This window comes from Arvicanthis niloticus, chromosome 3 (genome assembly GCF_011762505.2).
Source record: "Arvicanthis niloticus isolate mArvNil1 chromosome 3, mArvNil1.pat.X, whole genome shotgun sequence".
In the NCBI taxonomy this organism is placed as follows: Eukaryota; Metazoa; Chordata; class Mammalia; order Rodentia; family Muridae; genus Arvicanthis; species Arvicanthis niloticus.
Genome location: NC_047660.1, coordinates 81,931,721 through 81,949,561, shown reverse-complemented (window position 1 = coordinate 81,949,561; position 17,841 = coordinate 81,931,721). Strand labels below are relative to the sequence as shown.

Here is a 17,841-nt window from a genome sequence, read left to right as displayed (position 1 = left end):
CCCTGGCTCACTGCTGGCTGCTAGGGGGGTCTCCTTTAAGTCTTAGGAAACTGTCAAAACCCTTCTCTACCTCACTCTTTTCTTGTGATCTCTGCCTTTGTCCTCCAGCTCCAATCTCCTGTCAGACAAAAAGTGCTTCACTTTTTTTTTTTTTTTTTTTTTTTTTTTTTTATGGTAGAGCCAGGTCCAACCTGTACATGCAAGGTCAGAGCTCTGTCATAGAAGCAGCACGCCCACCCTCCCAAATTCTCCTTTCAGAGCCCAGTTTTATTGCCTCGAATAATTTGGAAATCGGAACTGGAAAGAGATGTGTTTTGAGTGACACAGCATATACTATTTTCCTAGCTGAGCCTTGGGTAGAAGGCTGGCCTCTGCTGGCCAGGAAAAATGGTGCCTTCTTCTAGTTCCCATGCTTAAAGGTAGAGGTAGGGGGATGAAGAGAGGATAGATATTTAAGCCCTGGAAATTATCCCGCTATTAAATATCCTTTGACTTATCACTTAAAAATAACTCTCCAGACACCACATAGTCAAGCCAAAGCATGAATCCCCATTTTCCTAAGTTGAAGCTTGAGGTGAGGTGTTAGCAACTCGCTTTGACATAATGCTCCCAAGTTCAGTGCCTCAGCCTTTTTATAAGGATATGAGCATTGTGATGTTGTTTTCACACTGACATATTGTGAACTCCTTTTGGGATTCCCAATAAGATGCAGCATTTCCAGTTAACGTGAACAAAGCTGAGACGTTATTCCAGCCAACTCCTGTCTTCGGATCCCTCTGTGTTCTTATAAACCACTCAGGGTCCACCAGAGCTTTTGCTGACATGCCATATGCCTATTAATATTTAGCACACTAGCTCTTAAAATTAAGAAATTTAAAGATAAACTAATTTAAAAGATAAAAAATGTATCATGCAAACCACACATTTTATGAACAATAACTGGTATTCATTTTCCCTTTATTTGGCAAATTTCTCTAATATTTGGCTTAGCAGAGACATATGGATTCTCACATTTCTGTTTGCACCAGTCTGTTGTTATCTGCTGCTATCCATGAAGCAAGTCAATGTCAGTGAGGTATACTATTGGAAAAGGGGGCTGTATGGATCCCTGAGAGGGTCTGAGGCGCCTTCAGGAGTTTCTGGACCACTCTTAGAATTGCCGCTTTAAACAAATTTAAAGCCTCAGTATGTGCTTATCTTCTAAATTAGTGAGTAGCCAGTGCATACAATTAGAGGTTTCACTGTGATACTTTCGTGTGTGTGTGTGTGTGTGTGTGTGTGTGTGTGAGTGTGAGTGAGAGTGAGAGAGAGAGAGAGAGAGAGAGAGAGAGAGAGAGAGGGTGTAATGGCTTCTCGTGGCTGTAAATTTGGCTCAGCTGAGAAGAGGGAGCTTTGACTGAGGAATTGCCCCATCAGCTTCTTGAATGTGGCTGTGAGCATTTTCTTGATTGGTAGTTGCTGGGGTCGGTCCTGGCCAGCTGTTTGTAGTGTGTGAGTAGGTGGTCCTGGGCTGTATATGGAAGCTGGCTGAGCAGAAGCAGGGAGCAAGCTAGGAAGCAGCACTCCTCCATGGTCTGTGTGTCTGCTCCTGCGGCCAGGTTCCTGCTGAGTTCCTGCCCTGATTCCCTCAGTGGGGACTTGTTCTGTGGAAATGGAAGTGAAAATGAATCCTTTCTTCACCCCTTTGGTCTGAGCGATTTGTCACAGCAACAGGAAGCTCACTAGGTCAGCAAGCGAGCATGCACCTACATGCACAGCCAGAGGACAATTGTAGGTACCGTCTACCCTGTTTCTTCTTTGTTTTTGTTTTGTTTTTCTTCCTTTTTTCCCTTCTTCTTTAAGTCAAGGTCTCTTACCGGCCTAAGCTTGCAGAGTAGTGTAGGCTGGCTGACTAGTCAGTCTCAGGGATTCATCCGTCTTCATCTCCCCAGTGGTGGGATTACACATGTGTGCTATCATGCCTGGTGGTGGTGATGGTAGCAGTGGGGCTGCTGCTGCTGCTGCTGCTGCTGTTGCTCCTCTTCCTCCTTCTCCTTTTCTTCCTCTCTACATCACCATCACCATTACCATCACCACCACCACCACCACCACCACCACCACCACCATCATCATCACCACCACCACCACCACCACCATCATCATCACCATCATCATCACCATCACCACCACCACCTATTTTTGTTCTAGGGATTGAACTGAAATCCTTGTGCTTGCACAGCAGGTACTTTTCTGACAGCTGTCTCCCAGCCCCACTGTGATATTGTCTCTCCCCACCTCCCCCGCCCCCCCCCGTGTGTGTGTGTGTGTGTGGTGTGTGTGTGTGTGTGTGTGTGGTGTGTGTGTGAGTGTGTGTGTAATTGGTAATATTCATCCCATTGCTCTCTTCTCCTTCCCTCTCCCTCCTGCTAATCTTCCCAAATACCTCCTTCAGCTTTTATGTCTTACTCCTTCTGCCTTCTCAATACAGACTCCACATCTGAGAGGAAACATGCATGAGTGAATGGCCCCAGGACCAGTGTTAGTCTTTCTGAATACAGCTCATGTTGCTTAACAGGATGATCTGATCTCCAGTGTAGATGATGGATTTTTAGAGAAAAATCCATCTAAAGTTGAGAAGATGAGGAAACCAAGCATCCAATTAGCCCCTTAGGACATTCCTTGGATGAGCCTGCATTTGATTAGCTGACAACTGTTTCTTTCCTGGGTGCCATGTTAGGTCAGAGCCAGGCTTGATTTTCAGGTTTCTCTCTGGTTGTTTTAATAATTGTGAGATGCAACCTACCGTCTCCAACTCCAACAGATATGGTGTTGATAAGGTTTTAGTTTTATACCCATCAGAGGAAATCCCACATGTAGTACCTTAGAATCACATATCTCTAACACTGCCCTTTCTCCTGACAGAAATACAAAGAATATGAGAAAGACGTTGCCATTGAAGAGATCGACGGTCTCCAACTGGTGAAAAAACTGGCTAAGAACATGGAGGAGATGTTTCACAAGAAGTCTGAGGCAGTGCGGGTAAGTCTTTCAGAATCTGTGCTCTGTTGTGCAGAGACAGGCAGGCAGCTGGCGTTTGGGGACTAGCACTGATGAACCAGGTTGTAAAGTTTACCCCACACACAAATGCTCCTTCTTATTTCTTCATCTGGGGGCCAAGAAAAGCAGTTTCTCATTGCACTCCTCATGCATGGGGTTCTAAAGTCAGTTTTTCTCTCTGGATCTTATGCCTCCACTAACAGGCTGCCAAAGGATGGACCCCAACTCTGTTATGCCCTTCTAACTTCTCTGGGTCACTTGGGGGCATTGTGGTTCACTGGACAGCTGTAAAGCACTTTTAAACACTATTGCCACAGTGTGGAACTGAATACCTTGGTCGAGGCAGATGAGTCTGGAAGAAGTTGATGTTCTCCTTGTTGTACTGGAGCGTTACTGAGATTATGATGTTTGTAGCTCGCTGAGATTTCACCTCAGCTGAATGGAGGGAAGGAACTGCAGGGTGTCTGGGTCTTTTGGTTTGTTTGTGTTTTGATTGCTAAGTTGACTTCCCACTTTACATGTAACTGTTGGTTCTCAGCTCACTGCTCAGTTTTACTCAGACTAGCACTATAGCCCCGGGCATGGCACCCCCTAGATATAGCGTAGACTGTCCCAGGTCAGTTAAATCAATCTGGAAATCTCCTCACAGACAAACCCACACTTGTCTCACCCAGATGATTCTACATCCTGTAGAGTTGAGAATCAAGACTGACTCTCAGACATAGAGAAAGTATCATCTGGAATTGTGACCACATGATAGAAAACTATGATTTGGCTTCTTGTGTGCTTTCTTTATACTCCATTTTCTTTGGATCTCTATGTGTGTGCTTGTGTTTTTCTTCTTTTCCATTTTGAAAATTATAGCACCTGCTTGCCTTTTTAATCCAGCTTTTTTCATCCTTTCAGCTGCTCTTTGATAATTTCTCATGGCACTGTGTTTTGTGATTTTCTTGGACAACTGGCTACATGTTTGTTAATTGATCCCACTGCTTCTGGGGCTACCTGTTTGTCCATTTAAGTTGTTTACAAGTTTTTAAATCAATGTTACTGCAGTGAAAGTTCAGGAATATCAACAATAAATCAAGCAGTCCTTGGTGGGCATCTCTTTAAAGATTTTGCCAATATTCACCTATCTTGTCTTTGCCAACCTCATGGTAGAGCTTCTGTGGCCATCTGCAGTTTACAAAAGGGAGATGGAGAGACAGAGGCTCTGTAGCATCTCTGCACTCACATTGATGTGGGGCTCCAGATCACCAGAGTCTACACTCCTCACCTCCTCTGCGTACTTTGTATTCTAGACTATATACTGCTTTCCTTAATGGGAAGTTCCTGAAGGCAACTAAAATGCCCCGAACCTACCTTTAAAGATATCTGTGCTTAAGAAAACGTTTCTGTTTCAGCAAGGGTATATTAGTTCACAGCCCCTCCAAATGGCATCTGAATGCTGTTTTCCTGAATTATCCGTGTGTGTGTGTGTATGTGTATATATACACATATATAATATAATAAATATAATAATAAAAATACATAATGTATTTTATTATATATATTCATAATATATTTTCATTTTATATATATAAATAGTTTTTATATTTTCATTTTATTTTGTGATTTGGAAGTTCTAATTTTTTTAACTCCAGTTACATAGTCTATGTCTATGTGTGTGTATATATGTTTGTGGAGGGGTACACGCATGCCACAGTGTGTATGTGGAGGTTAGAGGTCATGCTGTAGTAGTCTGTTCTCTCTTTCTGCCATACAGGTTTTAGGGATCAAATACAGATGGGCAGGCCTGGCAACAAGTGCCTTTATCTGCTGCTTTTTGTTGTTGTTTGGTTATTATTATTTGGAGACCAGGTCTCACTGTGCACTCAAGGCCGGCCCAGATGTCTCTGGCAGGCCTTGAACTCAAGTTCCTCTGCTCTGGGCTCCTGGATCTAGGATTACAGGAGTGTCACCATATCTGTCTCACCTTCATTCTGCTTTAAACGCTAGTAACAACATTATCAGTTTCAGTGAAACTTATTTCTCTTGCTAATCACAGAATTTTCAGGACAGTTGGTAGACAAGAAAGCCCTGGTGTCAGGAACGGAAGGCACTTGACAGAATGCATGTGCAAGGTACTCGTTGGCAGAAGCACTAGATCCTGGACCTTGACCCTTTTACAGTGTGTCCTACCCATGGGCTGTAGATATACTAACTGGGATTTCAGTCCTGATCCAAGGTAGGAGGCTGGTGTGGACTGTTGAGCAGGCCCCTGGGATCTCTTTCCTGCTCGTACCTCTCTGGAGCCTTGCAGAGCGTGTGCTTATAGGTTTACTGAGCACATGATACACCTGGCCAGGAGCTAGAAGGTTATGCTATGCCATTTAGATTTTGTGTCAACCCTGGGAGTTAGCATTGTCCTAGAAATGAGCATACGAGCTGAGCTGTGTGAAGTCACTTGCCCAGGTCACACGCCAGGGCTCAGTGGGGTTTAGTTTTTGTATCCTCAAGGCAAGAGTACAGCTGTGCTGCTACATGTTCCTGAAAAGTCTGATGCCTGCCAAACAGGAAGCACTTCATGCATGTCTGAATAAAGCTTTTTCCATCTTGTGAACATGTGATAGAGACAGAGTCCTGAGGCTGCAGGCAGCACCTGCATGGAGACAGGAGGGGAGAGTTGCTGCCTTCAGCCTTCAGTATTGCCTAATTTTGAAACCATTTTGCTTTAAATTAGTGACATTCAAAAAAAAAAAAAACCTATTTGATATGACTGGTGCAATTTCTTTGAGAAGGAAAAAGAAAGTGTCCTGTTTGAATGAAAATGTTCCCAGGATAAGGCTAGCCTGCACACTCTGAAATGCATATTTTCTGTATTTTAAAATACACACACAGACCCTTTGAAAACAAACTGAATGCTGCCATGTCCTGGGAGTTGCATTCAGCTTCCTGTGGTTCTCTTCACCCACAAACCTATATTGTTGGTGTAAGGCTGACCTGGGTTCCATGCCTCCTAGATAGTGTCCTTCTGCTGTGCCACAGCTCTCAGTGGTTTTTATCTGGATTCAGTTGAGTATGGGCTACCCACATTGTGCCCTTGCACCTCTGTCCGCAGCAGCAAAAAGGCATGGGCCATCTGGAATGGACTGCTAGCTTATCTTGAAGCTGAAGAAGGGATGACTGGGACTCTTCATATTGTAATGACACCTTGCTTCCTGAGCAGCAAGCTTCATGTTTGGGGATCTGTGAGCATTTGGAGCAGCCAAAGGCCTCAAATTTGCTCTCTAATCCTCCTTTGCACTAGGCTGGCTCAATCCAAAAGCAGTACTTTTGCCTGGAATCTTACCAAGTAGACAATGGGCTAGGAACAGAACAGGTTTTAGGATTGTCATTTCTCCACCTCCTCTGCACCACCCCTAGTAATTTGCATCAGATCACATTCCTGGGGTCCTCTCTTTATCCTTGACAGTGTCCCCAAGCTTATTGGTCTGATATCACTCATCATTGTGACTTAAGAACACACACAAGGAAACGCTGGTTTGCAAGCCACAGGGACTATTAAAAGTACCATTGATGTGTGGAACACTTTGAAACTGTCTAGAGCTATAGATTGGCTTTGGCTTACACAGGTAGATTCCATTAGCACTGGGGAAACCTGACTCCAGTAACCCAGACCTTAACACACACACAGCCTGTCATTTCCAGGCTGTTGAACAATGTTGTTCTTTTTCTCTGTCTCTCTGGCTTGATTCCATCACTCCCCTCCATCATGTTGCCCAGTGATTAGTTGAATCAGAGCGATTTTATCATGCTCAGGCCTTATTTGAATTCTTCTCCGCTATGCAATTATCCTATCATAGAAAGTCCTATTTTCTGCCCGTCAGATGTCTGAGGTAAATGTGAAACCTAAAGTGCCCTGCCCATTATATAACCTCTGTCATATGGCTGGTAATGGACTACATGCAACTTTTTTTCCCCCCTTCGGACTAGCAAATTATAAATAACCTTAGCCTCTGTAATTGCCATTAACATAATGGCACCACCATTATGACAGCTCTTCTTAACTCTATTTTCCAGACAGTTTTAATGCCGGGGTAGTTTGAATAATTTTTGTAAATCCACTCATTGGCTAGCTCCAGGTTGTTTGAAGGAACAAGGCTGCCGCTTGCTTTTGTGCACAACAGCTATGTACAAGGCATTACCTCCCAATTTCTCTATTCAAATATGTACGTGCTACCCAGCTCTCAATGGATGTCGCTGAGCTGTTGATATCAAGCTTCTGCTTCCTCTGAATAGCCAAGAAGTGGAATCAATTTGCTTTTAGTTCACCAGCATCGCAAGGAGCCTCTCCAGATGCTGAATTTAGCAGGAATAATATGCACCTGTCTCCTGCCGGTGGCACACTCCCATCGGGCTATTCTAAGTGACACCTGGGCTGCTTGCCTGTGACATAAGTCAGAACTTATTTGAGACACTGAAAGAAGTCAGACTTGGCATGGCTCCTCTATTGGCTGAGCCGCTGGCATTAAGAAAAATGCCCTGATTTGAGGGAAGGCAGAAGGCAATGGGTAGACTATTACCTGGTCTTGGTGATGTGAGCAGGCAGCCCTCAGTCTTTGTCTTTCAGATCTGGCCCTTCACTGGGAGCAACCAAAGCTGTCAATCACCTGAAAACATCTGCTCTAGCTTCAGGGAACTCTGAATAGGCAGAGTCACTGTGGGAGATTTGTGATTCTTAGGTACACCCTCCTTTCTGAAACGTGGCATCGGTAGAGTAGCATTTGTATTGGGTCATGCAGAAACACTCTGCCTTTACCTTCTAGGTTTGGGCAGGCTTGCAGTCCCCTGTTTTCTCAGGAGACCTGGTTTCGGCACAGGGCAGGGTTGTCTTTATGCTGAGTACTACAGATCTTAGACTCCCATAAACTTAAACACATATCTGGGAGAGAGGAGGGGTCATGAAAAGATAGTGCCTATTTTGGTAGACTATAAAGCAGAACATTAAGTATTTAATTTACTATTGAAATAATCTGAAGCATCTGGCAGAATGAACTCCAGTGTAGACAGGAAAGAGACATAGGAAGCAGGTTGTAACTGTACTCATGACAGGAAAAGCTTGTAGTTTTCAAACCTTTGGGATGAGATGTTTAATAATTTCCCCCCAAACACTCACAGTTCGTAGCTGTAAATAAACCTAATCTCTTGCATTTGCTTTCTGATTTCCATTGGTAAAATGAGAAATTGGGCACTTGAAAAGTGTTTTGCTTAAAATCACACACTCCTGCTTCTTGGAAGAACCAAAAGAGACTTGGAGTCTGTGCTCAGGTCTCCATCTTCCAGCTACCTGCTCTTCATTGTGGAACTGATTCCTATTATAGCTGTGCTGTGGAAAGTAATTGCCGTTGTACAGTGATTCAATTTCAGCGCGTTCACGAGTCACTTCCCTGATAGGAGCTTATCTGGAGAAACCTCGGACTTGAAAGCTTTTTATCTGGAAATTCCACATGCCGTGGGTCATTTTTCCTAGGTAACAGATACAGTATTTGCATTTAATAAACATTTACCTTCTCAGAAAAATGGATTTCTTTCCCTTGCAGAAGAGATTTACGCCAGTCTTCCAAGAAGCCAGAGGTACTATTAAAGCAACTTTCTTTAGCTGTTCCTTGACTGACGTATGTCTACATATGTATGATTATAAAATGCATCTACACCCCAATGTAAATATGTACACTAAGGCATATGGGGTGCTGAAGACAGCAAAGGCAGACTCTAGCAGCAGCCCTAAGTAGGAGTGGTTAATAGCTCTGGGGAGAAATACTTCTGGCTTCAAAACACTGTTAAGAACTAAGGATAAGCCAGAGTTTCCAAAGACTGCGCATTAAGTTGGGGATGAAATCAACAATTTTGTTGATAATTTCTAAATGGATTCAGTAAAAGGCCACACATCCTAGAATATATGAGCAGTACAAACTGGACACAATTGGTTAAAGGTAGAATGAACAACAACAACAAAAAAGACAGGAAGGATGAGGTTGAGTGTGTAAGGAGGGGGTTGGATCTGAGATCAGTTGGGAGAAGGAGTGAGTGTAATCAAAACACCTTGTACAAAATTCTCAAAGAACTAACAAAAATTAAAATTTAGAAATTTAAAATTTTTTATTTTAAAAATTTGAATTAATTTTTTTATTTTAAAACTTAAAATTTTTAATTAAATTTAAATTTAATTAAAAATAGTAAATTGAGAAGTATGAGACAGGAAATGTTTATAGCATTCCTGTTTCTCTCCTGTCTAAATGAAGTCCATAATGAGCAATTATAGCTTCTCGGATCTGAAGTCATCAGACAAAGCTAAGGCACTGTAACTCCTCCACCAACGGATGTTGCAGAATTTAAGCTAATTTATTATTCATTTATTTTATAAACCATTTTGAAGTGAACCATTTTGGGAGAGACTTCATCATGTGAGCATACCACATTATTTATATATATATATATATATATATATATATATATATATATATATATGTATATATTTAGCTTGGGTATTTTGTGGGACCCCTAACAGTGGGAGTGAGGCTGTCTCTGATTCTTTTGCCTACTCTTGGGACCCTTTCCTCCTACTGGGTTGCCTCACTCAGCCTTGATATGATGAGTCTGTGCCGAGACTTTTTGTAACATTATTCTGTGTTTGGTTGATATCTATGGGAGGCCTTCTATTTCTGAAGGGGAAAGGAAGGAGGAGCAGTGGATTTAGGGGACAGGAGAGGTGGGGGAGTGGGGGGAGTGGAGAGAGAGTAGTCTGAAGTCTGGATATATTGAAAAAATACTGAAAAATGTCTCTTTTGTGGCTGGGCACATGCCTTTAATCCTAGCACTTGGGAGGCAGAAGCAGGTAGATGTCTGTGGAGAGCAGAGAAAGTCCCGAGTGGATGTATAAGTAGGATGAAGTCTGAGTGGATGCCTATTATTGATAAAGACCAGTGGCTCAGACCCACAGGAACTGGCAAAGCCACCTTCTGGTCCATACTGAAATGTTGCCAGAGTGTACAGAAAGCATCTACAGCAGCTTTGTCTGCTCTGTCAAGAGGTGCTGTGCTGTCAGCGTGTGAACAGCCTACCTGATCCCAGCTCTTGTGTACACCTGTTTGTGATTTCTTTATCCTCTTGTCACTCCAGTCAGCTCTACAGGACCAAGCCATTCCTAGATACCAGGTTTCTGTGAGGTCTAGACCAGCCTAATCTACACAGTGGGTTTCAGGCTGATGGGGATACATTATGAAACTCCAAGTCAAAATAACAAACAAACAAACAAACAAACATATTTCCTTTTCTGCCCCCAAACCAGATTGATGATTAACTTGTGAGTTTGTCTTTTAGATAAAATAGGCTTGAGATAGCAACCTTAATGATTTTCTTACATGAAGCAGAGGAAAGCAGAAACTCCCAAAATCCAAATGCAGATAGTTAGATGAAAGCCAGAAACCTTGGTATTGTAGTCTCAAATGAGAATATTAGATCAGACACAGACTAAGGGGCCAGCAGACAAAACAGCACATAGAAACAAGGACATGAATCAATAATTACCACAAACATAGATTAAAGAAAACATAATAGAATTATAATAAATCAGATTGCCATCAGCAAGAACAAGGTCGGCAATTTACATCTTGGTGTCTCCGAGATGTGAAGAGTGTCCCAGGGAAAGACAAAAAGATGAAAAGATAAAGCTACTTATACAGATCAGATTAATTTTCCCCCTAGTTTTAAGAGCTGGTTAGCAGGAGGGAGATACCCTTAGGAATGAAATTTTCTAATAAAAGCTAGAAAAATCTTGCTAGTGGAGCACTGACATTCTTTAGCAAATCCCAGTGAGGGAACCTCAGAGCACAGCTTTCTATACAGATTTTCCCCAGTGCGTTCAGATAGTACCAGGATTACTTCTCCCACTACTGTTATCTTAAAAGAGGCAATAGCAGTCTTTTCTTTGAAAGCAGTTTGCTTCCATTGGGCTTGTTGGGAAAGAGAGCAGAAGGAAAAGATGGTAGAGATGAAAGAAGAAGCTGGATCAGAGGAAGGATGAGACTAAGGAGTGAAGACCTTCCTTCACATTTAATAAAAGTTCCAGCACTCGGGAGGCAGAGAAAGGAGGATCCCTGGGGCTCACTGGCCAGCTAGTCTAGCCTAGTTGCTGAGGTCCAGGCCAATGGGAGACCCTGTCTCAAGGTATATGGTGTTCATGTTCACTAGGACTATACCTGAGATTGTCCTCTGAACTGTATACACACACACACACACACACACACACACACACACACACACACACACATCCACATCCATCTGTTGAGGTTTTGTCTTTTACTGTCTATTGTAATGCTAAGTGCTGTCCCCCAAGACTTGGAATCTGCGCATAGCCTCTGGACCCTGCCCCCAAGTTAATTCTGACTGGTGAATAAAGATGCTGAGAGCCAATAGCTGGACAGAAGAGACACAGATGGAATAGGTGGAGTGGGGGTTTCTGAGAGAGAGAGAGAGAGAGAGAGAGAGAGAGAGAGAGAGAGAGAGAGAGAGAGAGAGAGAGAGAACACCATGAGGAGGGAGCAGAGAGAAGCCTTTATGAAGTGGAAGAGTGTGCAGGTGTGCAGGAGGGAGAAGGAGAGCCACCATGGGATAAGGGCCAAAAGAACATGGCCCAGAGGGCTGCCCAACTGGGTTAAGAGCAGCCCACATGAAACAGAGTAAGTAATAATGGGGTTATCAATAAAAAGGTAGGTCCTAACAGCATGGAGGGTAGGCAGCTGCCCAGCTATTGCACTGCCTAAGGCATACTTAAAAATATAAAGGCTGCACATGTCTTTCATTCAGGAATATAAATGGTCTAAGGAAAGGAAGAATTCCTGTGCTGGGATTTTTTTAAAAATATTTTTTACTACATCCTTCCATGCATAAAGCAAAACAAAACAAAGAATATAATAATGTCAAATATTCCTTATTTTTAAAAACCTTGGCAAGTTCAATTAACATAATTATCAAATGTAAAACCAGCTGAAGTCAGCTTAAGTACTAAATGGTGTATTGGTTTTTATCTAATATGTTCCTCATCTTTGAATTTCTCTTGCCCATTTTAGTGTCCTTTTTGTTCACCGAGAATTACAAGCTTCTGTGATAGCTGAAGGGAATTGTCTTTTGTACCATGTTTATATGCTGTCCCTGGGTATAGCTTCCTTGACTCCCACCATAGTTTCGTTCCTCCCACTGTAACTTGGGGTTTGAGACATAGGTGATATATTGTATCTGTTTTAGTGTCTGAGATGATAATTTTCCATCCATCCCAAGATATTGTATCTGTTTTAGTGTCTGAGATGATAATTTTCCATCCATCCGGAGAAGGGTCTATGTTGTCTTGACCCTCTCTGTGAGACAGTTGCACATTCTAGGGGCTTTTGCTTGACATCTCTACCGTGTTGGACTAGAGGGAACAAGTGCCGCTTCCTGCCGGTGTTTTAATAATCAGGCACTTGTTCAGTTTTTAAACTAAAAGTGATCAAGATTGTAACAAGGAAGACACAGAAGATACAATTATCTATTTGTGCAAAGGGAGGAGAAGAAGCTGAAGGTTCTAAGACACATGTTCTGACTAGATTTCTTAAAACAACTACAGTTCTTTGAAAAAAATCATAAGATAACCAAGCTATCCCAGAATAAACTAGTGGACCAATGTACAAAACAAATGGATTATCTGGGTCCCAGAAAGAACTCCTCAAAATCCACATAAGGAAGCAGGAATTCTTGGACACAAAGGCTCATGGTGCCCCACACCAATCCTGTTATTCTTTCTGTCTTGTATTGATCAAGAGTTTTCCTTGGAGCCCCATGTTGAAGACCAAAACTTTTGATACAAAACACAGTTCTTAACTCAGAGGGAACAAGAGGTCATTTATTATGGCCAAATATGAATGATTTTGGCCCAGGAATATGGGTTTTGGTTGCTCCAAATAACATGTTTCAGCATAGGAGCAGTCATAAGTGAATACCTGATATAACAGAAAGAACCATTCTTATTAACCAAGGCATGGGCCTAAGCATTTGTGGTAGTATCAGGCAGAGTACAGTTAAGTGGGTAGAACATTATAAGTTTCCGATGTTATCTGATGACATTCTTAGATTTGGGGTTGGTGGAATGCACTGGTCAATTACATTAAATACTTTTCAAAATATTTACCCAGTAGTTAAAAGGCTGTGAGGGCATATTTAGTAGGTGAGTGTGAGGTGGCTTTTAAGGGGACTAACAATAGTCTAAGGCAGTGTTTCTCAACCTGTGAGTCACAACCATCATAAAACACATATTTCTAATAGTCTAAGACACTACTCAGAATCAAACTAACTAAGACACTACTCAGAATCAAAATTGCAGTTATAAAGTATCAATAAAAATAAATTTATGGTTGGGGGTTGCCACAGTACAAGGAGCTGTATTAGAAGGTCACAACATTAGGAAGGCTCAGAGCTGAGGCAATTCTGGCTCTGGATCTAAGGCATCCCAGCTCTCCTCAGTCCCAAAGCTCGAAGCTGTCAGTCAGCCTTGTTCTTTAACATCTATGTGGGCTTTTTAACCACCCTGGGAATCTCTGTTTAGAGTGTCTAACGCCCACAGGTTGGAAGACAGCATTTAAAAATAATACATATTGTAAACACTTTTACACGATGATGAATATAGGCTTCTCTTAGCTTCCATAACTATAGAACAATGTACTTTATGGGGTTACAGCTGAGCAGCTCTCTCAATACATACTGAGGTAGAGTGTAGGCATTTTACTCTTACTAGCAATGACATAGTAAGTATCCTATTAGCAATAATATAATATCTTTACCTGTAAAGAAATTTGGCCATATATTTGATGCTGAGTCCAGGAGTTGGGCCTGTGTTGCCAGGTTGCTGTAAGACTGGTAAGATACCATTTCTGCTCTGTCCTCCCACAATGGCCACTAGTCCTCTTTTGACCTTTGCCATCCTATAGGCAAGAAACTGGTGACTTCATATTCTTTATGTTATTTCTTCAATGTTGGTAGGAGTCTCTGTCTCCCTACTAGAATGTGAGACTAATTATTCCAAATCAGAGAGTGTGGGCTTGAGAATGTGCCAGGCCCAGGTGCTAACCTCATTCACTAACAGGGAGGTCTGTAGGCTCAGACACTCTGATTGGCATGTTTTGGGGTCCTCCCCTTCTCATTCTCTTTCTGGAGTGTACTAGGCTTCCTGTGTGTGGGTGCCAGCTATTTGGATGAGTTCTGGGAAGCCCAGCTTCTCAGTACTAGAGCCTGTAATAACCACAGTGTTTTGGATTTCTCTTATGTGGGAGAAATGTCTAGTTCCAGGAAAAGGGAAACTTGGCAGCCCCCTCATTTGAAAAGCCCATCTGTCTGTTCTTTGCCTTTTGGGTACTTAGGATGAACCCCACACCCCCATTTGCACTGACCTATTTTGGTGACATAGAGGCACTGAACATCTTTATATGTGCCCATGGATACTTTTCTCTCTGCCATTTTTGCTGACTGTTGACCCTCTTTCTCAAGTTAAGGCTGTGCTGTGGGTTTCCTTTGTCCCAGCTAACCTCCATTCTGGTGCTAACCACAGTGTCCATTATAGAATCTATATTAATGCTCACCAAGGCTTTGCTAATTGACTCCCAGATCTCAACTCTAGGGTCAGGAGCAATGAAGTCCTCAGTGATAAGGGGTAGAACTCTTTCTTTTGGCCAGAGACACCTCAAGTAAAGAGAGGAAAGAGATACACTTGAGCTGAGCTGCAGAGAAGTTGTGGGGCCTTCCAGACCCTTCTCTGTCTGATTTACATGAATGAGCCATCTGCACACCACCCACACCAAGCTGTGACCTGCTTAGACTAGCTATGGCTTTGCCTAATCTCCCCAACAGGGCCCCTCCTGAATTAGGTGAGTGTAAGGGACCAAGGTCAAGTTATGTCTACTTTTCTGATGTTAAAGAATTCCATAGAGAGCTGAGTAAAGATGGATTTTCTCTTTCTCCTCTTTCCCTCTTTTTTCCCTTCCTCCTTAGTGCTTTCTCTCCCACCCTTCTCTTTCTTCTCCTATTCTTTCTCTTTCCTTCTCTCTATCTCTCTCACATATGAGAGCAAGAGAGAAAGAGAGAAAACCCTGATGCAGACATAATGATTCCTGGAAAGATGTGAGAAGAAGTCAGCCTTCAGAGACCTTCACTCATCAGAGGAGCTCACACGTGCCTCCCATACCCAGATATTCCTCCCTGTGCCTGGCCAGAGCCATGGGCTGGATGCTGGAGTGTGGAGCTATATGCCCACGAGCTTGCAGTTAGTTCTCCACACATAGTGGGTGGTGAGCATGGGTGGCTCACCCTAAAGCAAAGCAGGCTGGGTGCTAAGCTTGTGTGAGAGGTTTTCATGAACTTGGTGACTACTCCCTGAGAGGTCACAGAGGAGAGTTTAGAGAAATCCCTGTCATTTCCTGTCAAAAATCCAGCTAGTCCAGATGAGGACTGTTCCAGTCATGGCGAGGCTGGATGAGAACACCATTTAAAGTCCCAGCTCCCAGCCGTTCACCCATGGCATCCTGATGTTTTACCTCAGTGCCTATTGTTCAGTCCCCTACTAGAACCAAGAACTCATCAGCACAGGAACCTTCACATCCTGTCCTTTTTGTACCCCTGACCTGAGGTTTAGCTGGTATCTGAATGAATGCACTTGCCACAAGGGTCATGATGGCATTATGGGTAAGCACCCCATGCTGGAGGAAGATTAGTTCCAGGACAGAGTGGCAAAGAGCTACAGATTTCACATGAATGAGCCATCTGCACATCACCCGTGCCACCTCTCTCTGCTCTAGAGGGTCTGCTGCTCTTGGGTCTGACCTGTGCAGTTTGCTTTCTGTTACAGAAGCCAAGAAAAAAAAAAAAATAAAGGCAACACTTTGCATTTATTGCAGAATGCCATTTTAAATCTACTTCCCACTTTTTGTTGCTTGTTTTTATTCTCCATTTACAAAATCTGGTTTTGAAAGCTTTCCAGTGGCTTTGCTTGAGTGGGCCGAGCATCCGGGGAAAGGGAGGATTGTGGCCATGGAATGCTCACCTCATATGGAATTACAACACTGTTTCCTACCATTAGCCGAAGAGCACTTCTGCCTTACCAGGAAGTGTCTGCAGACTATGTAACCCTACCGATGATGCTCTTGGGCTATCTGGTTCTCTAGGGGCTTCTCTGCAGGTGGAGTCCATGCCTAATGCTGCAGCTAAACCTGAGCAGGAGGGATGGCCTAGCATTGGAAGGCAGGGCTGCACAGAGGGGCTTGTTTCAGTTTGGGGGATGGCCTGGCACTGGAAGGCAGGGCTGCACAGAGGGGCTTGTTTCAGTTTGGGGTTTTCAAAGTATAATGTTGTTTCAACACACTGGGCCAGGTAGGAAATAATATCACTTAATTTATACTCAGCCACAGTGAAAGAAATCTCACAAGGTTTGTGGGTGGCAGGAAATTACAGCAAATTACTGACATGTCACCATCAAAAGATTCAAATGACAACATGAAACCATAATAATTGGAGTAATAATAAGAACAGTAATAAAAGTCCACAGGTTCTGATTGTATAAATTACTAACAACAGATCAACAGTTTTTGGCAATATTTTGAATGCATATTCACTCTGTGTAAGCCGGGATTGTTGGTAGCATTTATAACTGTTTTTCAGTTTTTCCTCAGTTTCCCCTATGGGGAACAGGAGCAGCTGGGCCTACAAACAGTGAAATTATTTATGCTCTCTAAATTAGGTTAGGAGGAGAAAATGAAAAGGTAGTTAGGGCTTCGTTGGCGTTTCATTTACGCTGTATTCAGCACAGATGACAGCCCTCGCTGGTAATCAGAGTCTTTGTTCAAAATCAGCCAGGAGGTCGTTTACTGTATGTCCCTGGCTTTCTGGCTGCTTGAATAGAAGATGTGCACTGCTTTGTGTCATCAGGAACAAACACGGAGAGAGATTTCTTCATATGCTTTTAATTGATTTTTTTTCAGTGTCAGTTGGTGAGAAAAAAAAAAATCAACTCATGGGGGTAATAGCCTCTCTTGTTCTACACAGTGACTCTGAATCATTTTGTCAGATTCAAGAAAGACAGCTCCAGAACTCTTCTGGAAGCTGAGGTGGAGGTGGGATGAGGATCTAGGTCATCATGGGAGTTGCTTGTGGCCAGTGAGATGTCTTCTCACCCCCAAGTGGGGGGCGGGCGGGGGGCTGTTAAAACTTGTGGCTGGGTAGACAGTGGCTCTCAGCATATTCACACAAAGGTGAGTGGACAAGGAGCTCATGCAGGAAGCTTGCAGGAAAGTAGCAGGGCATGCAAGCAACTCTGTTGGCCTCCCTTGGATGTTGTGGAGCCCAGTCTGCCTACCTGCCTCTGCAGCCTGTCACTATCATCTCCCGAGTCCTGGTCTGGGGATAGTGCACAAAACTTGATGCTTCACAGAGGGAAACCAGAATTGCCCTCTGGGGTCAGCTGTGATTTAGAGGTGATTTAGTTCTAGGGGAGATGCAGACTCTGCTTGGTAAAGGTGAACATGAAGTAGAATTGGTGGCCATTGTCCTCCTGTGTATGAGACTTTGTGTGTACAAACGTATGTGAAGGTGAGTCAATTCAGCCTCATGGTATTGCTTTATAGTGGAGATGAGCAAAGAAACTGTAAACCTGTTCCAGAATTATATGCCTATGGCTCCAGGCCTGTCCTGATCTGGTTTATATAGGCTTTAGGATGGAGCGGGAGGGGGGAGGAATTATATATAAAACTA

General features: G+C 43.1%; 1 protein-coding gene across 2 annotated transcripts in view; it reads left to right on the top strand.

Moving 5' to 3' along the window:
* The window catches only part of Cacna2d3 (calcium voltage-gated channel auxiliary subunit alpha2delta 3), an 800,506-nt gene that overhangs the window by 180,897 nt on the left and 601,768 nt on the right, over window positions 1-17,841 (top strand). For both annotated transcript variants that reach the window (XM_076931312.1, XM_076931311.1), the window contains exon 3: window positions 2,902-3,018. In XM_076931312.1, coding sequence (XP_076787427.1) covers window positions 2,902-3,018 — 117 coding nt within the window. The remainder of the gene's footprint in view (window positions 1-2,901; window positions 3,019-17,841) is intronic.